At 38.9% G+C, this 21,145-nt stretch overlaps 1 protein-coding gene and 1 long non-coding RNA gene across 5 annotated transcripts in view; one reads left to right on the forward strand and one right to left on the reverse strand.

Moving 5' to 3' along the window:
• LOC138743694 (NLR family CARD domain-containing protein 3-like) overlaps positions 1-21,145 on the reverse strand; it is a 120,254-nt gene that overhangs the window by 22,141 nt on the left and 76,968 nt on the right. Inside the window, exon 11 of one of the 2 annotated variants that reach the window (XM_069899306.1) lies at positions 11,800-11,970. In XM_069899306.1, coding sequence (XP_069755407.1) covers positions 11,800-11,970 — 171 coding nt within the window. Of the gene's footprint in view, positions 1-11,752; positions 11,971-21,145 lie in introns of those variants that run through there. The other variant, XM_069899305.1, reaches the window with a different exon arrangement.
• The window catches only part of LOC138743696 (uncharacterized), an 85,197-nt gene continuing 64,772 nt past the window's right edge, over positions 721-21,145 (forward strand). Inside the window, exon 1 of one of the 3 annotated variants that reach the window (XR_011345022.1) lies at positions 721-1,379. This is a non-coding gene — a long non-coding RNA (uncharacterized lncRNA). The remainder of the gene's footprint in view (positions 1,380-21,145) is intronic. The other 2 variants (XR_011345020.1, XR_011345021.1) reach the window with 2 other exon arrangements.

A 21,145-nucleotide genomic window follows, 5' to 3' on the forward strand; every position in this document is an offset into this window, starting at 1 on the left:
TTGACCAAGGTCCTCTGGTGAACACTGAAGCAAAGTATTCATTTAGGGACTCCCCAACCTCCAGGCACGTTACCTCCTTTATCCTTAAGTGCCCCACCACCAATCTCATCATATTTCTGTTCTTCATAGAACATTTTAACATATCTACATTCAAGATATAAATCAGCATGTTTATTTAAAATGAAGCCAGTAAAAGAACAAAAAAAATTATTGATCACATTTACCGTGACAAAGAAAGCTTTCTTTCTCCTTCAAAATAGAATAATAAAGTTGCTAACTCCTCAAGATAAACTCACTCCTTCAGGAAGCAACCCTCATCTTGTGAGATCTCAGCCGTATCTGGTGACATTAGACTGGTATTTCTTAGTATACTCTGGGGAAATTGTTAGTGCTTCCTGTTACAGAGCTAGTTTTTGTCTTAGACAAAATTCATGAATTAGTGACAAATTTTGTGAATTTACTATCAACATGAGTCAAGGAAAATTCAAACCTTACAATGACAAGTTTATATCTGAATTCCCTCATTGTTGTGGCTTTTAAAAAATCTAAACAAACCCTGTTAAAAATTTTCATAAATTTAATGAAAAATTGTGTACTTCTGACAAATAAATACATAATATTTTTAAATCAGATTTGGATTTACCCTTTTTGAATGAAGGATATTAAGGATTTGGATGCTTTCTTTACTGTTAAAGAAGTAACGGGGGGAGGGCACGTGGCAAGATGGCATAGGAAGCAGACCTGGGATCCCAGCTGAATAATTAATACCAAATTTTTAAGAACTGTTTGTACTTTAAAAGTATTTGTCAAAATTTTAGTGAATTCTGAAAGCCATAATGAACTCAAACTTCAAAAAAAAAGCACAGTTTAAAAGGGTAGAAAGTGCAGAAGAACTGAGGCCTGCCTGGTCGATTTTGGAGCAGCCGAAGACTCAAAGGATCGCTCAGGCAAAGGTTTTAGTAATACCAGAGCCCTCAACACAAGATGACACCGCTACTGGTTACCTGCTGAAGGAGGGTCATGCCTGCACGCTCCTGGGGACGCGGGCTTTTGTGAGAGCGAGGGCCCTTCTCCCGATCGCAGTCACACGCACATAGGACCAGCTGCCGATGTGCTAAACCTGACTGTGGAGATGTCGGGTCTTCGCTACGGAGCCCAACCTGCACTGGGCATGCGCGCGACTTCCAACCGGGCCCTGATGACCAGGGCAACTCTCTCCCGACAACCTGAACATGTCGGGCCTGCGTGCGAGGGGATGCTGACCCGGAGTTGGGAGGCCCGGGCATCAGCGTTCGTTTTGGAATCAGAAGAAGAGGAACTAATGGAACAACCTGAAGAAGATGCAGAAATAATACTGAAAGCAGCTAAACTTCTTCAAGGTAGGCTTCAAAAGTCTCAAAAACTTTAAAAAACTTCTAGAACTAAATCTCCCACTCTGTCTGTTTCAGAAGAGTTTATGTTCAAGTTACCCAAGGTTTCCAAGAAAGCAAGCTTCAATTTACTGAATTAAGAGGAGAAGTGGCATCAATTTAGCAGGATGTGATTAAATATTTAAGAGCAGTAGATGTGGTCCAGGGTGAATTTAAAGGTATTAAGAGAGCATTTTGTGATTGTACGGATACTGTAGATCGTTATACTGAATGAATAGACTATTTGGAACATTGTCTTACGGATTGGAATGTTCAGAATTGTGAATTCTTGCAGAAGATTGATTCACTGTAGACGTAACAATGTTAAAATAGTGGGTTTACCAGAAGATTTTGAAGGAACGGATCCAGTGACGTTTCTTTGGAAATAGATTCCTGAGGTGTTGGTAAAGGATGCTTTCCCAGAAGGATTGGAACGGGACAGAGCACATAGGGCAATACGAAGAAAAGCTTTTCCTGATCAACCTCCACAGGCAGTTTTTATTCGTTGTTTAAGGTATCAAGACCATGAGTTAACTTTGCGATTGGCAGTCCAGAAAGCTCGGCAGAATTAGGGCCCTATGATGATTCAAGGCCGTAGGGTTTTTTTCTATGCAGATTTAAGTCAAGATGTGATAAGGTGTCAGAAGGAGTTTAATCCAGCTAAAGCTGTGTTATGGAAGAAGGGTTATCAGTTTGTTTTTAGGTACACTGCTGTGTTGAAGGTGTTTTATGGAGATTTTCAGGCTAAGTTTTTTTGATGATGAAGCTGATGCCTTGTCTTTTGCTAAATCTTTGCCGAATAATTTACATAGTTCTGAGTTGCAGAAGCAATTGAAAGCGCAGGGTTCTCCAAAGTGTAATGGGAACAGCAGGAAGAATGTTGAAGACCAACATTTGATCCGGAAGGGAGAAGAGGATTTATCTGTTGTTGCAACTGGTGTTCAGGATCAATCAGTTGGAGTTGTGGGTGTAGTAGATTAAATTAACATTGTTATTTAGGTGATGTTTTGAGATATATGAATATCAGCTGGGGGAGTGGGTTGGATTGCACTGCAGCTTCTGAAGTCATCCGCCGCTAGTGGTTTAGACCACACCCGGTGTTTTTTTTCTTTTCTTTTAGAGGGGTTTAAAGGGTTTTTTTCTTTTTTCCTTTTTTATGGTTTATTTGTATTTTGTTTTTAGAGTAGGGTAAGTGTCAGAAATAAAACTTCTCACACATGAGTCTCTTTAAAACTGATGACACGACAAGCTTTATTTACAAGTCTGCAGAGTTGGACTCAACTGGTTTCTCACCAGTTAAGCCCCGATACATACAGTGCATTGATTTTTATACCCTTGTTGTTTGCCCTTCCCCTTCTTATTAATACTGTTTTAATTGGTTAGTATTGCAAAAGCATTCTAAGTACAACTGCATTTTTAATTATCACGTTCGTTACGTACGCTGCGAACTCTACATACACTAAATTCTGTTTCTAACCCTTCTTATCAATCTTTTGTCTCCTGCATGTCTCTCACTATGACCATGAAAAGATATGTTTAAAAAAAACATATCCAGCTGAACTTTTTGTCCTTGGCTGCTAGTAAGCTCCCTGTCCGTTCTGGCTTCCCTTTTTATGATTAATCATCACATTTTAACTTAAGCCATTTTAACCTAAATTCTCTATCTCTAACAATAAGCACGTGGGTTTTTTCCTTTTCGGAGCTTAAGTTTGTTTGTGGGTTGGTTGTGTTGGGAGCTATTTCTTAAGGTAAAATAAATAAATTAAATTTTGCAATATTTAATAAAGAGGAAGCGAGTCTTGGATTATATCAAGAAGATGAAGGTGGACATTGCCTTCCTGCAAGAGACACATTTGACAGAAAAGGAACACTTGAAATTGAAGTGGGACTGGGTTGGACATGTTTTGGCATCTTCTTTTAATTCTAAAGCTAGGGGAGTGGCAATTTTGATACATAAAAGGCTACGTTTTATTTTAGAATCTGTTTTTGAGAATGTGGGAAGAATTTTGAAATTGAATTGTAAGTTGTTTTAGGAAGCCTGGACTTTGTTGAATTTATATGCACCGAATGAAGATCATGTACAATTTGTTACTGATGCTTTTTTTAAAAATTTGAATCAATCAAATGAGAATATAATGGTAGGTGGGGATTTTAATTGCTGTTTGGATCCACTGTTGGACAAATCTCCAAAAATTGTTAAGAAAGAAATTTAGTTGAGATATAGCAACAAATTCATCCAACCAAGAAGAATTATTTGTTTTATTCTGCTCATCATGAGCCATTTTCTAGAATAGATTTTTTTTTTTGGTTTCAGCTCATTTACAGGGAAGGGTTGACTGCAGAATACAAGAGTAGAATATTGTCTGATCTCTCTTTGTTGTTGATTTCTTGTGACACTGTAGAGAGAAGGTTGAAACAACTTGTCATTGGAGGTTTAATGAGATGTTGCTAAGAAGACCTAAATTTGTTTTTGAGCGATCAGATCAAATTTTTTTTGGAGATGAATGAGGGATTAGTACAAAGAAAACTTATGTTGTGGGATGCTTTGAAAGAATATTTGCGAGGTCAAATTATTAGTTATACAGCCAAAGTGAAGAAGCAATATATAGTTGAACTTTTGGAGTTAGAGAAAGAAATTGCAGATTTGGAGAAAAAGTTTCAAGAAAATGCAACGTAAGATAATAAGATACAGTTATCTAATTTGAAACTTCATTACAATATGAAACATAATTATGAGAGATTACTTTTGAGATCAAAACAGCATTATTATGAATTAGGGGAAAGGGCACATAAAGTATTGGCATGGCAGTTGAAGACAGAACAAGCTTCTAGAACAATTAAGCAATACGTGGAAATTCAGGTGTTACATAAACCACAGGAGATTAATGAGGAATTTTGTGCTTTTTATCGGAATCTGTATGTATCTGAGGGGAATGTAGATACTGAACAGATTGATATGTTTTTGTCTAAGCTGAATTATTGGAGGAGGATGATATAAAATTGTTAGATGCTTCATTTACGGATTTTGAACTTGAAGAGGCTATGCTAACTGGTAAATCACCTGGCGAGGATGGGTTTATGGTAGCGTTTTATAAAGAATTTCATGATTTGTTATTTCCAGTGTAGATGGATGTATTGAAACAGGCTACAGGTTGTTCCCAGAGTCATTTTCAAGAGCATTGATAACAGTTATACCAAAGAAAGATAGAGACCCATTGAAGGATGCATCTTATAGACCTATATCTTTATTGAATGTAGGTTATAAGATTGTAGAAAAAGTTTTAGTAAATAGATTGGCTAATTTTTTTTAACCAAAAATGGTGCATGTAGATCAGGCAGGATTCATTAAGAATAGATATTCAGCTGATAATATTATTAAATTACTTACAATAATCAATGCATCAAGACGGCAATTAAACCAACCAAAGAGACTAGTGTTAGATGCTGAGAAGGCATCCTGAGAAGGTTGAGTGGAAATTTTTGTTTAAAGTGTTGGAGAGATTTAAATTTGGACCATTTTTCATTGGTTGGGTTAATGCATTAAATACTAATCCTTCTACGCCAATGGTGACAAATGGTCAGGTTTCTCAGGCATTTACTTTGTTTAGATCAATGAGACAGGGCTGCCCATTGTCACCAGCCTTATTTGCTTTGGTTAAAGAACCTTCAGCCCAAGCAATTAGACAAAATATGAATATTCAGGATATTACAGTTGAGTAACGGGAGTATAGAATTAATTTATTTGCGGACAATGTGTTGATATATTTATCTAAACTTAAGAATTCTCTAGAACCTTTACAGGAATTATTAAAATCTTATGGATCAATGTTGGGGTATAAAGTAAATTGGGATAGAAGTGAGATATTACCTATATCTGATGAGGACTACTCAGATTGAATGCAAATTATTAAATTTAAATAGTCAGATAAGATTATTTAGGTGTAATTGATGATAAGGAATATAAGAATTTATATGGTTTAAATTATTTACCTTTGTTAAATAAGATTAAGTCTGATTTAAATAGATGGAAAGATTTACCATTAACATTGATTAGTTGAGTAAATTGTATCAAAATGAATATACAACTTCGTGTTCAGTATTTGTTTCAATCAATTCCATGTCCTATACTGGGGAAATTTTAAAAAGAATTAAATAAAGTGATAAGTTCTTTTTTGTGGAAGGGCAAATTATCTCGAGTATCGTTGCAAAACTTGACATGGACATATGATTTGGGAAGTCTTCAGTTACCACATTTTCAAAATTATTACCAGGCAGCACAGTTGAAATTTATTAGTAGACTGTTTGATATTGATCAACTGTTTGATATTGATGTGGGCTTATGTGACAATGGATTGGATATGGAAAAGATCAATACATCACTTTATATATTGTTACAGAGTTCTGTGTTGTGTATTGATCTATGTCTTATGTGGTTTTATGTTAAAAAGTGACAGTTTGCCATTGAGAGCCAAGGTGAAGGTGGACTGCTGAGAGAGTGGGAGATGGTCTGGGCATGTGCAGATGATCTAAATTTTTTTGGACTTGGATGGTAAACCACCACTGGGGGTGCTGTGGAGTGGAAGAAGGCCCAAAACATGACTCATTGTTTGGAAGACAGTTTAGAATGTTGGGATTTCAAAAAGCGATGAACATTCTGAAGGCAGCCAGAGGATCCAAACCAAGCCAGTTGTTCCTCTCACTGCAAGCAACACAAGAAGACAACTTCAAATTTTGTGCTCTCTCTCTGTCTCAAAGATCTTTTCGCTTCAGTTTACCAAACAAACTGAATTTTGTTTATGATCTTTGCTTCAATTGAGATCGAAGATTTGTGAGTCTTGTGTGTTTTGAGTTTGTTTTGTGTCTAAGTTTTTCTGTGGGCTGGTTGGAAATATAACTTAGACTTTAATTGTATATGTTATATTTAGGCTGGGGAATTTATTAGTTTTACACTGTTATAGAAATTTGCATAATAACCAGTGGGCATTGTTACAAAAGGGGGAATTTTGAATGAAAGTTTGAAGGTGAATTTTTGTTAATAAAGTAATTGTTCATCTTTACCCCTGTGTGAAATGCCTTCTTTGTGGTTGCTAGTTTGATCTTGTAACAATATAAATGGATTTTTTTGCTTTTACAAGCATATAAGTTACCCATACTGAATCATTTGTTTAAAGTATGGAGCAATCTATAGGTTCGAGGGATAAAAACTCCGCTATATCAGAATCAGTTAATTCCCTTTTCTCTGTATAATCCTTATTTGAAGGATTGGGATTCAAAGGGTTTGGTATTAATTGAAGATTGTTTTGAAGCAGGTTCATTTCTTTCATTTGATAGGCTTAGAGAGAAGTTTGGCATATCACAGAACACACTGTTTGCTTATTATAAAGTACGTGATTTTTTTATTGAACTGTTTTGGTTGGGAAATGATACTGCCAACGCAATCGAAGTTTGAAATGTTACTTAGGAATAAGGGAAAGAAAGGGTTTGTCTCAGAAATATATTCGTTGTTGCAGGTAAAAATGAAGAAGGTAGGTGTATTGAGAATAATAGATAAATGGGAACAGGAGTTATCTACTTCTATTTCTGAGAAAGAATGGTCAGATTTATGTTTGCATAGTGTCACAAAATTAGTTAATGTCAATTATAATTTTCTGCACCAGTTGTATTTAACTCACGAAAAGTTAAAGGGATATGGTTTTAGCGATTCTGATTTGTGTTTTCGGTGTGGAGATCAGACAGGTGCTTTTGTTCATTCTATGTGGAATTGTTTAAAAGTTAAGCCTTTTTGGGAAAAAATTATAAATTTTTTGTGAGATTTACTCCAAGCAGATTTATATGTGGATCCATGTCTATTAGGTTATACGAATCCATTAACAATGCATTTGGATAAACCTCAGATTGTATTTATTCGAATGAGTTTGGCAGTGGCTAGGAAATGTATAGCAGTAACCTGGAAAAATGATGTGGAGTTAAATATACAAAGATGGCATAATGAAATTCAATCATGTTTACATTTAGAAAAAATTACTTATAATTTGTGAAATAATAATAATTTGTTTTTGAAACTTTGTTTATTAATTTTAACATATGAAGAAAGTAAGTAATTCACGTACAGAAAAAATACAAAATAAAGTAATACAAGTACAAAGTAACATAGTTAATACAATACCAATCTCGGCATCTCCCCCTAACAACTAAAAACTAAGACTAAAAAAAAACTATTTTTAACCCCTAAACCCCCCCCTCCCCACCCCCACGATAAAGAGTGAAGAATTAATACTATTAGTATAATAAAAAAATATATCTTAAAAAAGATCGATATATATAAAAAAACAAACAAAAAATGCTAATCAAGTATTAATTATTAATCCTAAAAATTTTTATTATATAAGAATATATATGAAAAAACAAAAACAAAAAGAACTTAAACGAAAAAAAACAACTAATAATAAAAAAACTTAAAAAAAGAAAAAAAGAAAGAGAAAAAAAAGAAAACATATATATAGAAAAAATATATAATAAAAAAGTTTTTTTAAAGAAAAAAAATGATTAATTCAAACTTATTTAAATTGTATATAATCAATAAATGGGGTCCACTTTAACTCATAAAAAGACATCTTATCTTGTATAGAAAAAGATATTCTTTCCAAACAAAACTTCATCTCTGAATACCACCTATCTAAAGACAATACATTTCTATTCTTCCAAGTAATCGCTATACATTTCTTGGCCACTGCCAGCGCTAAGTAAATAAAAGAGATCTGGTAATTATCTAATTCTAAATCAATCAACGGTTGCATATTCCCTAATAAAAATATATCAGGGTCTAATACAATATGAAGATTATATAGATTATTAAATACAGATTGAATCCCTTTCCATAATTGTTGTAACCGATCACACAACCAAACAGCATGTAAAAAAAGTACCAGAAACCTGATCACAACAAAAACAAAGATCTGACTTACTAAAACCAAATTTTTAAAATTTTTCGGGTGTTAAATATAATTGATGTATAAAACTATAATTAATCATCGCCAATCTAGCATTAATCAATTTTGGAACACTATTACGGCAGATTTCAGACCAATCTTCTTCAGTTATTGTTAAACTTAAATCTTTTTCCCATTTCATTTTATCTTTATCCCAATACAAACCTGATATATAACCGTTTTTTGGAAATGAGAGCACATATTTCTCAAAATCAGTTTCAGACAGTAAATTCATTTGACGACCGCATACCTGTTTTACAAAAGATCTTAACTGATAATACACAAATATAGAATAACCACTTATATCAAATCTCTTTTGCAATTCGACAAAAGAACAAAAATGACCTTCTAAAAACAGTCAGATAAATTATGTATTCCTTTCTCCTCCCATTGTTTCAAAATAGTATTAGATACCATGAAAGGAACAAGTTGATTATTATATAATGGTAATCTTCCCGACCACTTATTTTTTTGATAATTTTTTTGAACTGCATTTCAAATGTATGAAATACATATTTGATATGTATGAATTTAGATGTTAAGTAACTTTTAAATTTTGTTTTGACTGGTTTATTTATAAATACTTTCTATGTGTATGTTAAGCTCCGAGGGGGTTGGGATAGTAGGGTGGAGGGTGGTTGGATTAAGGCCTTATATAGAAGTCTACTGCTAGAGTGTTGACAAATGGACAGGTATATTCACCTTTTATATTAACTAAACTGATTAGACAAGGCTTCCCTTTGTCACCAGCTCTGTTTGCATTAGTTATTGAACCTTTGGCTTAGATGATTAGACAAGATAGTAATATTGAACGTTTTAAAGTGAAATCTGATGAATTTAAAATAAATTTGTTTGCAGATAAATGTTTTGATATATTTAACACAACCTTTAAGTTGTTTGAGGAATTTGCATGATGGACTGGAGCAGTATGGTAAAATATCAGGTTATAAAATTAATTGGGAAAAGCCTTTAGCTGAAATAGATTATTCTTTGTGTAGGCATATTATGAAATTTAAATAGTCAGTTCGGATCAAGTATTTAGGGGTTAAGATAAATGGTAATTTTAATCATTTATAAGAATTGAATTACCTGCCTCTATTGTCTAAAATTAAATATAGTTTGAATCAGTGGAAAGATTTAATAGGATATGTTAATTGATATGTTAATCAATTAATCAATTAATTGATATTTAAATATTAACATATTTTAATATGTTAAAAAAGAATATTTTTCATCAAATTCAATATCTTTTTCAGTCTATTCCTTGTAAGATTCCTCAATTTTTTTTGACTTAAATGTATGGTGAGGAAGTTTTTGTGGAAAGATAAAATGGTAAGGGTGTCATTACAGAAATTAATCTGGAAGTATACACAAGGACACTTGTGTATACACCTTCCTAATTTTCAGAATTATTATGAATCAGCACAGTTGAAATTTATTAATAAGATGTTTGAAGTGGATGTATATTATTTAAAGGGTAAAAAACTACAGTATGCTGTTGTGCAGAGGGACTTGGGAGTGCTTGTGCATGAATCGCAAAAAGTTAGGTTGCAGGTGCAGCAGGTTATTAAGAAGGCAAATGGAATGTTGGCTTTCATTGCTAGAGGAATTGAATTCAGGAGTAGGGAGGTAATGTTGCAACTGTACAAGGTACTGGTGAGACCCCACCTGGAGTACTAAGTCCGCTTCTGGTCTCAATATTTGAGGAAGGATATACTGGCTTTGGAGATGGTCCAGAGGAGGTTGATGCCTGAGATAAAGGGGTTGACTTATGATGAAAGATTAAATTGTCTAGGATTGTATTCACTCGAGTTCAGAAGAATGAGAGGAGATCTTATAGAAACATATAGGATTATGAAGGGTATGGATAGGATAAATGTAGGAAGGTTATTTGAGCTGGCCGGGGAAACAAAAACCAGAAGACACAGTCTCAAGATTCGGGGGAGTAGATTTAGGACAGAGATGAGGAAAAATAGTTTTTCCCAGAGAGTAGTGAATGTTTGGAATTCTCTAACCAGGGAAGTGGTTGAGGCTGCTTCATTAAACATATTTAAAATTCGGTTAGATAAATTTTTACATGATAGTGGAATTAGGGGATATGGGGAGAAGGCAGATAGGTGGAGTTAGGTCATAAATTAGATCAGCCATGATCGTATTGAATGGCGGAGCAGGCTCGATGGGCCATTTTTGGCCTATTCCTGTTCCTACTTCCTATGAACCTTTGATATGGGCTGAAATTGAGTTATCTCAGATTGATGAGAAAATTATGGACTAAGAAGAATGAAGCTATCGTATCCAAGGCAAAATTTCAGCTAAAACTCCTTTATTTCAAAATAAGCTTTACAGTTAATAATCAATTTTTGAAGTTGTGGGAACAGAGAGGAATAAAATTTGCATAAGATTTTTAGAAGCAGGATATTTTATTTCATTTCATTTCAAAGAATGAAAGAGAAATATGATGCATCTTTGAATACTCTTTTTTATTATCAAATTAAAGCCTTATTGTTGGATAAAATGCTCAAGCCGGATGTTTATAAATCTAAATTAAAATGGGAAAAAGATTTGTCTATATCTATTTCTCAAGGTGATTGGATGACTTTATATGAGGAAAATATGGCTAAAATTTTAAATGTAAGGTATCAATTGGTTCATTATAATTTTCTTCATGAGTTATATTTAACTCCAGAGAAATTAAAGAAATATAAATATATTTCTTCTGATTTATGTTTTCGATGTCATAAGGAAGTTGGTTCTTTTTTACATTCTCCTTGGTTGTGTAAGATGGTATAGATTTACTTTTTGGTACAGATTTAAGGAACTTTTAGAAGCTATTTTTAAATTTATAATTTCACTTGGTCCTTTGGTATTTTTATTGGGCTAACTAAAAAATTGAGTTTAGAGTTAAATTTCAAATAACTTTTTTGAGATTGGATTTAGCTGTGGCTAGAAAATGTTTGGCAATAACTTGGAAAAATTAAACTAATTTGAGTATTCAGAGATGGCATTTGAAAAAGATAACAATTTACGTAATAATTACTCTTTTTTTGTTAAAACTTGGATTATATGGGGTTGAATTATTAATCCCCTTTCCACACATTAGTGGTGTTGTTCTGAACCATGATAAGTTTTACGTTATGTGATCTCTCTCTTTGTTTCCTTTTTATTTTTTAGGAGTAGTTAACAGGGAGTGGAAAGGGATGGGCGGGTTCGGGTTGTAGGGGGTAATATTTACATAAAATATATCATGTATGTATTCTGTTTTTTTGAAAGCTGTATTTTTTTCATTGTATGGTTTGTCACAGGAACAGAAGAGGAAGTAATTGTCACCCAAAAATCCAATAATGGTCCTAAGTCTTGTCTGAAATGTTCCAAAGTGCAAAGCTAACGAAAGATGCACTTACCCCAGGGTTTGTAATTTACAATTGGGATCTTTCAATGCTTCAGAGAGTCGCTGTATGCCTCTATTTCCAAGGTTGTTGTAACCCAGCTCTAAGTATATCACCCTCTGACTTGTTCTGAGAGCAGAGGCGAGGTCTGCACAGCATTTCTCTGTTAAACCAGTTTGATGTAATCTACAGGTCAAAAGCAGAAATCAGCAGAGGAAAAATAACGACAAAGGTTATGCTCTGGATTATCACATGATTTATCTTGCAAAGTTATGTGTAAAGCAATTAAAAATATATTTTCTTCCTGATCACTGATATGCATTGTTTGCTAATGTGAATTTATGGCATGGAAGGATGAATTCGACAAACTGTCTTTAACTTAACTAATTTTGCTAGAATTTGTTATAAAGATGTCGTGCTAACCCACTACTCCGACTGTGCTGCCCTGTGTGTGCCTACACGGCAATAATCTATATATAAAGTATAGATTTTACTGCACCATTTCACCAACTACTTGGTCATATACAATGCAGTTAAGATACCAGAAGTCCATAAGACATAGAGTAGAAAAAGGATATTCAGCCCATCTAGTCTCCACCACCATTTAATCTTGAGCTTGTAGTTGGCTGCTACAAGCTAGGCTCTGTGGAGCCTATTGCACAGGAGAGGTTATAGCTGCATGCAGGTTAGCACAGAAAGAACACACTGTTCCCAGAAAGAATGAAACGAACCCAGTTGGGTGTCATTAACACTGAGCTTTATTGGACTTGCAGCGCTGCTTTTATTCTCAAGCTGAGGTGTGTAATCAAAACCCTCTCAGCACTGATTGGTGTGTTTGTGATCCACTTTCCCTGATAGGCCAGTTGTGGCCAATTGGAGGGCAGTGCTGTGGGCCTTGTGCAGCCTGCTGGATCGCCACATTCATCCTTCATTTTGTGAGGCCCCGTGGGAGAGCTGCGAAGGGCTTCCACCCCCAGAACTGGTGATCAGAATGTTGTTATTCTTGGGAGGCTGAACTCTTTTGCGGAGAGGAGGGCAGTCGATGAGCTGTGTAATGTCCAAATGGGCTGGTTTCAACCTGTCAATGGTAAAGGTCTCCACTCAGCCTCTGATTTCAATAAAACAGGTGGAACCATTGTACTGGATGACGCGGTATTGCCCCTCATAGGGTCTCTGCAACGGGGGTCTGTGCTCTCCGCATTTTACGAAAACGTGTGAAGTTCTGAAAATCTCTGGGGACAAACATTTGCGGCTGCCTGTGGGCTTTGGGTGGTAAAGGGTCCAGGGTTACTAACTGCTCATGAAGGCGCGCTTGTGCTTAGCTCGTGGGTGGGGGGGCCGGGTCTTCGATTTCCCCTGTTGGTGACCAGGAATTCACCCAGGATGACCAGCGGTGCCCCATATACCATTTCGGAGGATGAGACTTCCAAATCCTCTATCAGCGCAGTTCGGATACCTAAGGGGACACCAGTCGGGCCCAATGAGTCAGTCCATCAGGACTGTTTTTAGGTGCCTATTGAATCTCTCTGCTATGCCGTTTGCCTGGGGATGGTAGGTTGTAGTGTGGTGCAGCTGTGTCCTGAGTGCTGTTGCTAAAGCTGTCCAAAGACTGGAGGTAAACTGGTCTCCCCGGTCTGAGGTCAGGTGTTCAGGGACCCCGAAATGAGAATTGCCCTGGCACATGTTTCAATGGATATTTCGGGTAGAGGAACAGCTTCTGGTTATATGGTAGACCTGTCTACCATAGTGAGTAGGTAACGAGCTCCTCAGAAGACTGGTAAGGGATCCACTATATCAATGTGAACATGGCTAAACCTGCACTGCAGAGGTTCAAAGATTTGGAGTGGGGCTTTAATGTGTGTCTGGACTTTTGAAGTTTGGCATGTTCTATCCCGATTGGTGACCAATTTGCGAAGGCCATGCCAGACGTAATGGTTGGCCATCATCTTTAGCAGGCTGGGCTAAATTGTGTACTTTTTTGAATATCTACCTCCTCCATATGGTGGGGATAATTGGACGGGGCTTACCGGTCGAGGTGTCACAGAGTAAAGTTGTATGTTTTGTACCGAAGTGAACATCCTCGATGTGGAGGCCGGTTATAGGTGTTCTGTAGGCTGCAATGCCAGGATTGGAGTACCGTGTCTTGTAATTGATTCCTGGAGTGGTATGGAAAGCCACAAGCTGATCCATTTTCCCACTCAGCCCCACTGCCCAACCTTCTCCCCATAACCTTTGGTGCCCTGGCTAATCAAGAATCTATTAATCTCTGCCTTAAATACACCCAGTGGTCCGGCCTCCACAACTGCCTGTGGATACAAATTCCACAGATTCACCAGCCTCCATCTGAAGAAATTTCTCAGCATCTCTGTCAAAGCTGACACCCTTCAACCCTGAATATGTGGCCTCTTGTCCAAGAATCTCCCATCATGCAAAACAATCTACTCTGTCCACACTTTCCAACATCCAAAATGTTTCAGTAAGATCCTCCTCATTCTCTTAAATTCTTTTTCCTTTCAATATTTTTATTAGTTTCATTATATAAATGTTATATAGGTACATGATAATGCAATAGAATATTAACAAATCTTATAGAATATTAGATGGTATTGTAACCTCTGTTACATTTAAAAAAGTGAAAAAAAACCACTAAACTATTATTCTACTTATCTAACCCCACCCTACAGAGATTATTGGCTTAACACAGACAGACCACTACTGCTGATTTAAAAAATAAGAAAACCAATATCCATAAACCAGAAAATAGTTAATCTTACAAATTTTGAAAATAATTGAGAAAAGAACCCAATAAGGAAACAAAATTAAGATTCATTTCAGCCATGGATCGTTTAATTTTTTCCAAAGTCAGACATGCCATCATATCGGACATCCACTGAGTGTGAGAGTGGGATAGCATCTTTCCATCTTATTAATATGGCCTTTCTAGTGATAAGGGAGGTGAGTGCAACAACGTGGGATTGAGAAGCCATCAGAATTAGACCTGTTGATCCACTTATTCCAAAGAGAGCAAGAAAAGGATTTGGAAACAAATTAATATTAAGAACTAAAGGCAAGGTACGAAATTCCCCCTTCCAAAAAATTGGAAAGAGAAGGACATAACAGAATATATGATACAGTGAACTTTCTTCATTTAGACATTTAGAAGAGAGATTGGAATAGAATTTGGCTAATTGGACGTTGGGATATTGGGCCTGGTGCATGACTTTAAACTGTAATAATGAGTGTCGAGCACAAAGAGAAGAGGAGTGTATATGCTTCAAAACAGATTTCCACGTCGTTTCAGAAATTAACTGTTGAAAATCCTGTTCCCATAGTTTTTTTTAATTCTGTCCAGGGAACTGTCCCTAGAATTTAGAAATAATTTCATAAAGGCCAAATCCCACCCCTTTGCAATTAGATTGGAAATGATCAATCATCCCTCTCATATTAGGTTCCAGATCTTCGAGGAGCTTCAAAATTTTTAAGAATCCTTTTAAATTCTAAAAAGTACAGGCCAGGATCTGTTAAATGCTCCTCCTATTCCCAGAATCATCCTAGTGAACCTCCTTTGAATCCTCTGCAAAGTCAGCATTTCCTTTTTTTAAATGAGGAGCCCAAATCTGCTCACAATACTCTGAGTGAGGTCTCACCAGGGCCTTATAAACCCTCAACATCACGTCCCAGCTCTTCTATTCTTTTCCTCTTGAAATGAATGCCAGCATCACATTTTCCTTCTTCACCACCAACCCAACTCAAGTTTACCTTCATGTGATCCTGTACGAGGACTCCCAGGTCCCTTTACATCTGGGTATTTTCAATTTTCTCCCCAAACTGCATGACTGTACACTTTCTGACATTATATTTCATTTATATATTCTCTGCCCATTCTCCTAATCAGTCCAAGTCCTTCTGCAGTCATCAAGTTTTCTCAACACTACCTGCTTCTCCACCTAACTTCGTATCATCTGCAAACTTTGCCACAAAGCCATTCATATCATTCATATACAACATAAAAAGAAGGGGCCCCAACACCAACCCCTGTGGAACACCTCCAGCAACTGGAAGCCAATCAGAAAGTGACACGTATTCTAACTCTCTGCTTCCTGCCAATCAGCCAATGCTCTACACACATTGGTACATTTCCTGTTATACCATGTGCTCTTATCTAAGTAGCCTCTTATGTGGCATCTTGTCAAAGCCCTCCTTAAAATTTGAAATATACAACATCCACTGCACCTCCCTGGTTGTCACTTCCTCAAAAAATTCCAATAGGTTTGTTAAGCAAGATTTTCCCTGAAGGAAACAATGCTGACTGTGTCCTAACCTGTCCAAGTATCCATAGCCTCATCCTTGACAATCGACCCCATCTTCCAAACCATTGATCTGTCTAACCAGTCTACAATTTCCTTTCTGCTGCCTCTCTCCCTTCTTGAATAGTGAGGAGATCTTTGCAATTTTCCACTCCTTTAGGACCAGATCAGATTTCTGAGTTCAGATTTATTGTCAGAGTGCATACATGACATCACACACAACCCTCAGATTCCTTTTTCCGGCTGGCGTAGCAGAATTACTACTAATTGGTAGTGCCACAAAAAAAAACTTGACCTGTTAATCCCTGAAAAGTCATTACGAATGCCTCCACAATCTATGGCTACATCTTTCAGGACCCAAGGGTGCAGACCATCTGTATCCCCCCCTTAGACCATTCAGCTTTCTAAGCATCTTCTCCCTTGAAACAGTAACTGCACACACTTCCCTTCCCTGATACTCTTTGACAACTGAAACACAGCGAAGACTGATGCAAAATGCTCATTGAACTTCACTGCCATCTTGACTTCTTATTTCTCCAGCATTGTTTTCTCGTGGACTATCTTAGTGCTATAACCACTCTCAACTCTATTTTACTTTTTATATACTTGAAGCTTTTTGTATTCTCTTTGATATTATTTGCTCGCCTACTTTCATACTTCATCTCTTCCATCCTTATGAGTTTTTTAGTTACCTTTTGCAAGCTTTAAAAAAAGTCCCAAATCTCTACCATCCCACTATTTTTGCTTCCTTGTACACCTTCTCTTTTGCTTTTCACCTTGGTTTTGACTTTCCTCATCAGCCACAGTTGTGACTTTTTCCAGTTGATTATTTCCTCTTTTTTGGTCTGTATTTATCCTGCACCATCCCCATTTCTTGCAGAAACTCCATCCTTTGCTATCATTTTCTCTCCTTCATGCCACTATAATTCCCTTTACTCCATTGAAATACTAACACATCTGACTTTTGTTTCTCCTTGTTAAATTTCAAATTGATCTCAATCATATTGTGATCTCTGCCCCTGAATGGTTCCTTTACTCTAATCACCTCTGGTGCATTACACAACCCCCAATCCAGTGCAGCCAATCCCCCAGTGAGATCATCAACAAACTGCTCGAAAAAGCTATCTTGTAGGCTTTCTACAACATCTTTCTCTGGAGATCCTGTCCCAGCCTCATTTTTCCAAATGACAAATCCCCCTCAAAACCATCAGCAAACTTCCTCATGGGACTCAACACCCCACTGTGTAATTGGATCCTGGATTTCCTCACCCACAGATCAAACTCAGTGCGGATCGGTGTGACTATCTCCTCCACAATCTCCATCAGTACTGGAGCACCATAGGGCTGCATTCTTAGCCCCCTGCTCTACTCACTTTACCCATATGACTGTGTGGCTCGATACGAAAACAACAATGTCTGCAAATTTGCTGACAATACTATAATAGTATTGTATACAGGATGGAGATTGAAAACTTGGCTGAATGGTGCACCAACAACAACCTTGCACTCAATGTCATCAAAACTAAGGAGCTGATTATTGGCTTTAGGAAGGGAAGCCAGAGGTTTACAATCCAGTGATCAGTGAAGGATCAGAGGTAGAGAAAGTGAGCAAATTAAGTACTTGGGAGTTACTACCTCAGAGGATCTTTCCTGGGCCTGTGGTAGTGCACATAATTGTAGTGGCGAACCAGACCCACTTGTCATGCGTGGTCAGTGGGGCAACAGGGGCAAAGACGGCATCATGGGTCCTTCTCTCTGGTACAGTCCAGAAGTATGTATACGCGCTTACGTCAGTGTGATGTGAGTCCCGGTATGTGAGGGGTGGATTCTGGACAGCCTTAAAAACTGCAGCACAAACTTCAAAGTAAATCAGTTGTGCTTAACTAGCTCACAGCGTGCTGTTTCAGACTCTTTGCTGCACTCATGCACACACTTCCACACTGGTGACCATGACGAGTCTCCACATTCTGAAGACTCAGCACAATGGACCCCACAGCTGTAGGCGCTGTTGCATTAAAGCTGCCCACTTTCTGGACAAACAGGGCCAGCCACTGTTAGAGGCCACAGTGGTTGGCCAGCCGATCATGTCTGGGACAGGATCTCGGGCCACAGATTCCTCATGGACATGGGTGCAGTGATGAGCATGATTCCCACAACATCACTTGAAACACGCACGAGACTTTGCAGTCCCACCCTGTGTGCAGCCAACAACGGCACCATTAAGACTTCAGGCAAGAGCCACGTCCCTATATGTTTCAGCGACATGACTTTCAATTGGTCATTCACACTGGCATCCGTGGTTAAGCCTGTTCTGGGCACAGATTTCCTGCGTGCACACTGTCTATTATTGGTAGACCTCCAGGGCAGATGACCGGTCCACTCAGAGACATCCCAAACAGTACCCCTCAGCATGTCTAACAAGCCATCCACCCAGCTCGCCTCTGTGGAGACTTTGCACGGCCAATACAGTTGCCTCCTTGCCAGCTATCCCTCCATCCTGTGCCCCCAGTTCACTGTTGCCATGCTGAAGCACGGCATCCAGCTCCACATCGCAACTACAGGTCCGGCCATACACTCCCGAGCCTAACACCTGGCTCCCGACAAGATCAACCTTGCCAAGGAAGAGTTTAAGCGCATGAAAGAATTTGGTATCTCTCCGTTCCATGGGCCTTTCCCCACAACCAGATGCCCAACTCCAATGGCAGTTGGAGACCCTGCAGAGACTACAGATACCTCAATGACACAACGACGCTGACCACTAACTGATCCCTCTCAAACAGGATTTCGCAGCAAACCTTCAAGGCGCACACATCTGCTCCAAGGTAGGCCTGATCCAGGGATACCACCAGATCCCCGTTCACCCAGACGATGTCCAGAAGACCACTACCATCATCCCTTTTGTCCTTTTTGAGTTTTTCTGTATGCTATTCGAGCTAAAGAACACACCCCAGACCTTCCAGCACATCATGGACACAGTCAGCAGAGACTTGCCCTTCCTCTTCATCTACCTGGATGATATCCTGGTAGTGAGGAAGACTCTTGAAGAGTACATCGCACACCTCTGCCAGCTTTTTGACCAGCTGGCTGAGTTCGGCCTCACTATTAACCTGGCGAAGTTCCAGTTCAGCCTCAAGGAAATTGACTTCTTTACCTGACCAGGTGAAGTCTATACGACAGTTCGCCAGACCCATGACTCTGAAAGGCTGCAAGAATTCATGGATATGGCAAACTTCTACAACAGGTTCATCCCTGCAGTTGCCAGCATCATGCATCCACTCCTTTGCATTATTGTCAGTCTCCAAGAGAGATATCAAGTGGACTGATGAGGCGGAGGCCGCATTCCAGAAAACCAAAGGGGCCATGACTGCCACAATGATACTTGTCCACCCACACACGGATGTGCCCACAGTCCTTATTGTTGATGCATCCAACACAGTGATGGGCATTGTCCTGGAAAAGTTCGTGGACAACACTTGGAGGCCCCTCCTCTATTTCAGTCATCACCTACGAGCGCCTGAACTGAAGTACAGCACGTTTGACAGAGAGCTGCTAGCCCTCTACCTCATTGTTCATCATTTCTGCTACTTCTTGGAGTGGTGGCCTTTCACAGTCTACATGGACCACAAGCCATGTTTGCTTTCTCCAAATCCTCCGACCCATGATCCGCCCGCCACTAGTGGAACTTATCCTACGTCTTGGAGTTCACCACCTCCATCCACCACTTCTTGGCAAAAGAGAACATAATCGGTGACATACTCTCCAGGCCAGCTCTTCACGCCCTGCCTCATGGCATCAGCTACCACGAACTGGCTTGAGCCCATCAGGATGATCCAAAGACCCACAGCTTCAGGACGCGATCATGAGTCCGCAGCTCTGGGATGTCCCACTGGACACCAACAGTGTGACTTTACTCTGCAAAATCTCCACCGGCCAACCCCAACCAATCATCCCTGCCCAATGGAGATGAACAGTTTTTGACATGCGACACGGCCTTTCCCATCCCTCAGATGATATTCTCCTGATTTGTCTATCACAGGCTGCGCAAGCAGGTCACAGAGTGGTCAAAAACTTGCACAAACTGCCAGACTGTGAAGGTTCAGCAGTGCACCAAGCCCCGCCTCCAACAGTTTGACACACTGACTCACAGGTTCCAGCATGTCCACCTTGACATAGTGGGCCCCTTGCCAGTCTCCTGAGAGTCGTGCTACTTGCTCACAATGGTGGACAGGTTCACCCAGTGGACAGAGGCTGTCCCCATCACCAACACCAATTGTTGCACCCAAATTTTCATCTCTGCCTGTGAATCCCACTTTGGAGTTCCAATGCATTCACTTCGGCCCTTTGGAATGAACTCTCCAAACTCTTGGGCACCCAGCTACACCACACCACTACCTACTACCCCAGTCCAACAACTAGTCAAGCGTTTTCATCACCACCTTAAGTCAGCACTGATGGCATGGATAGAGAGGCCAAACTGGGTGGATGAATTATCGTGGGTCCTCCTCCTCCGCACAAAGCCAAAGGACGACCTCAAGATCTCTTCAGCAGAGTTGGTCCACAGTGAACCCCCAGCAGTCCCAGACTAATTCCTGCCTTCATAACCAGGGCAAAATTCTGGTACCACGATTGTATTGGAAAGACTGAGAGACAAACTAGGATCACTTGTACCACCACCACCATCATGACACTGCCACCCACCCTCTGCTTACCCCACAGGTTTAGACACCTGCGACTATGTGTTCGTGCAAAGGGCAAACACAGGCCACCCCTCCAGCGTTGCTACGTGACCCTACAAGGTGCTCCAGTGTAATAGATTTACTTTCACGCTTGACACAGGGGGCAGAGAGGAATTTCCACCCTGGTCTGCCTTAAACCAGCACACTTGGACTTGTCAGAACTGGTAAAGGTCCCAACACCAGCACGTAAAGGCCAGCCACTGAGGCAGCAGACTTCACCCACGACACGTAGTGATACCACTCGTGCCAGTTCTTGGGGGTGGGGGTAGGGGTTGTGTGAAGCTGCACATAATTGCAAAGGTGAACCAGCCCCCTTTG

Source organism: Narcine bancroftii, chromosome 9, assembly GCF_036971445.1.
Source record: "Narcine bancroftii isolate sNarBan1 chromosome 9, sNarBan1.hap1, whole genome shotgun sequence".
In the NCBI taxonomy this organism is placed as follows: domain Eukaryota; kingdom Metazoa; phylum Chordata; class Chondrichthyes; order Torpediniformes; family Narcinidae; genus Narcine; species Narcine bancroftii.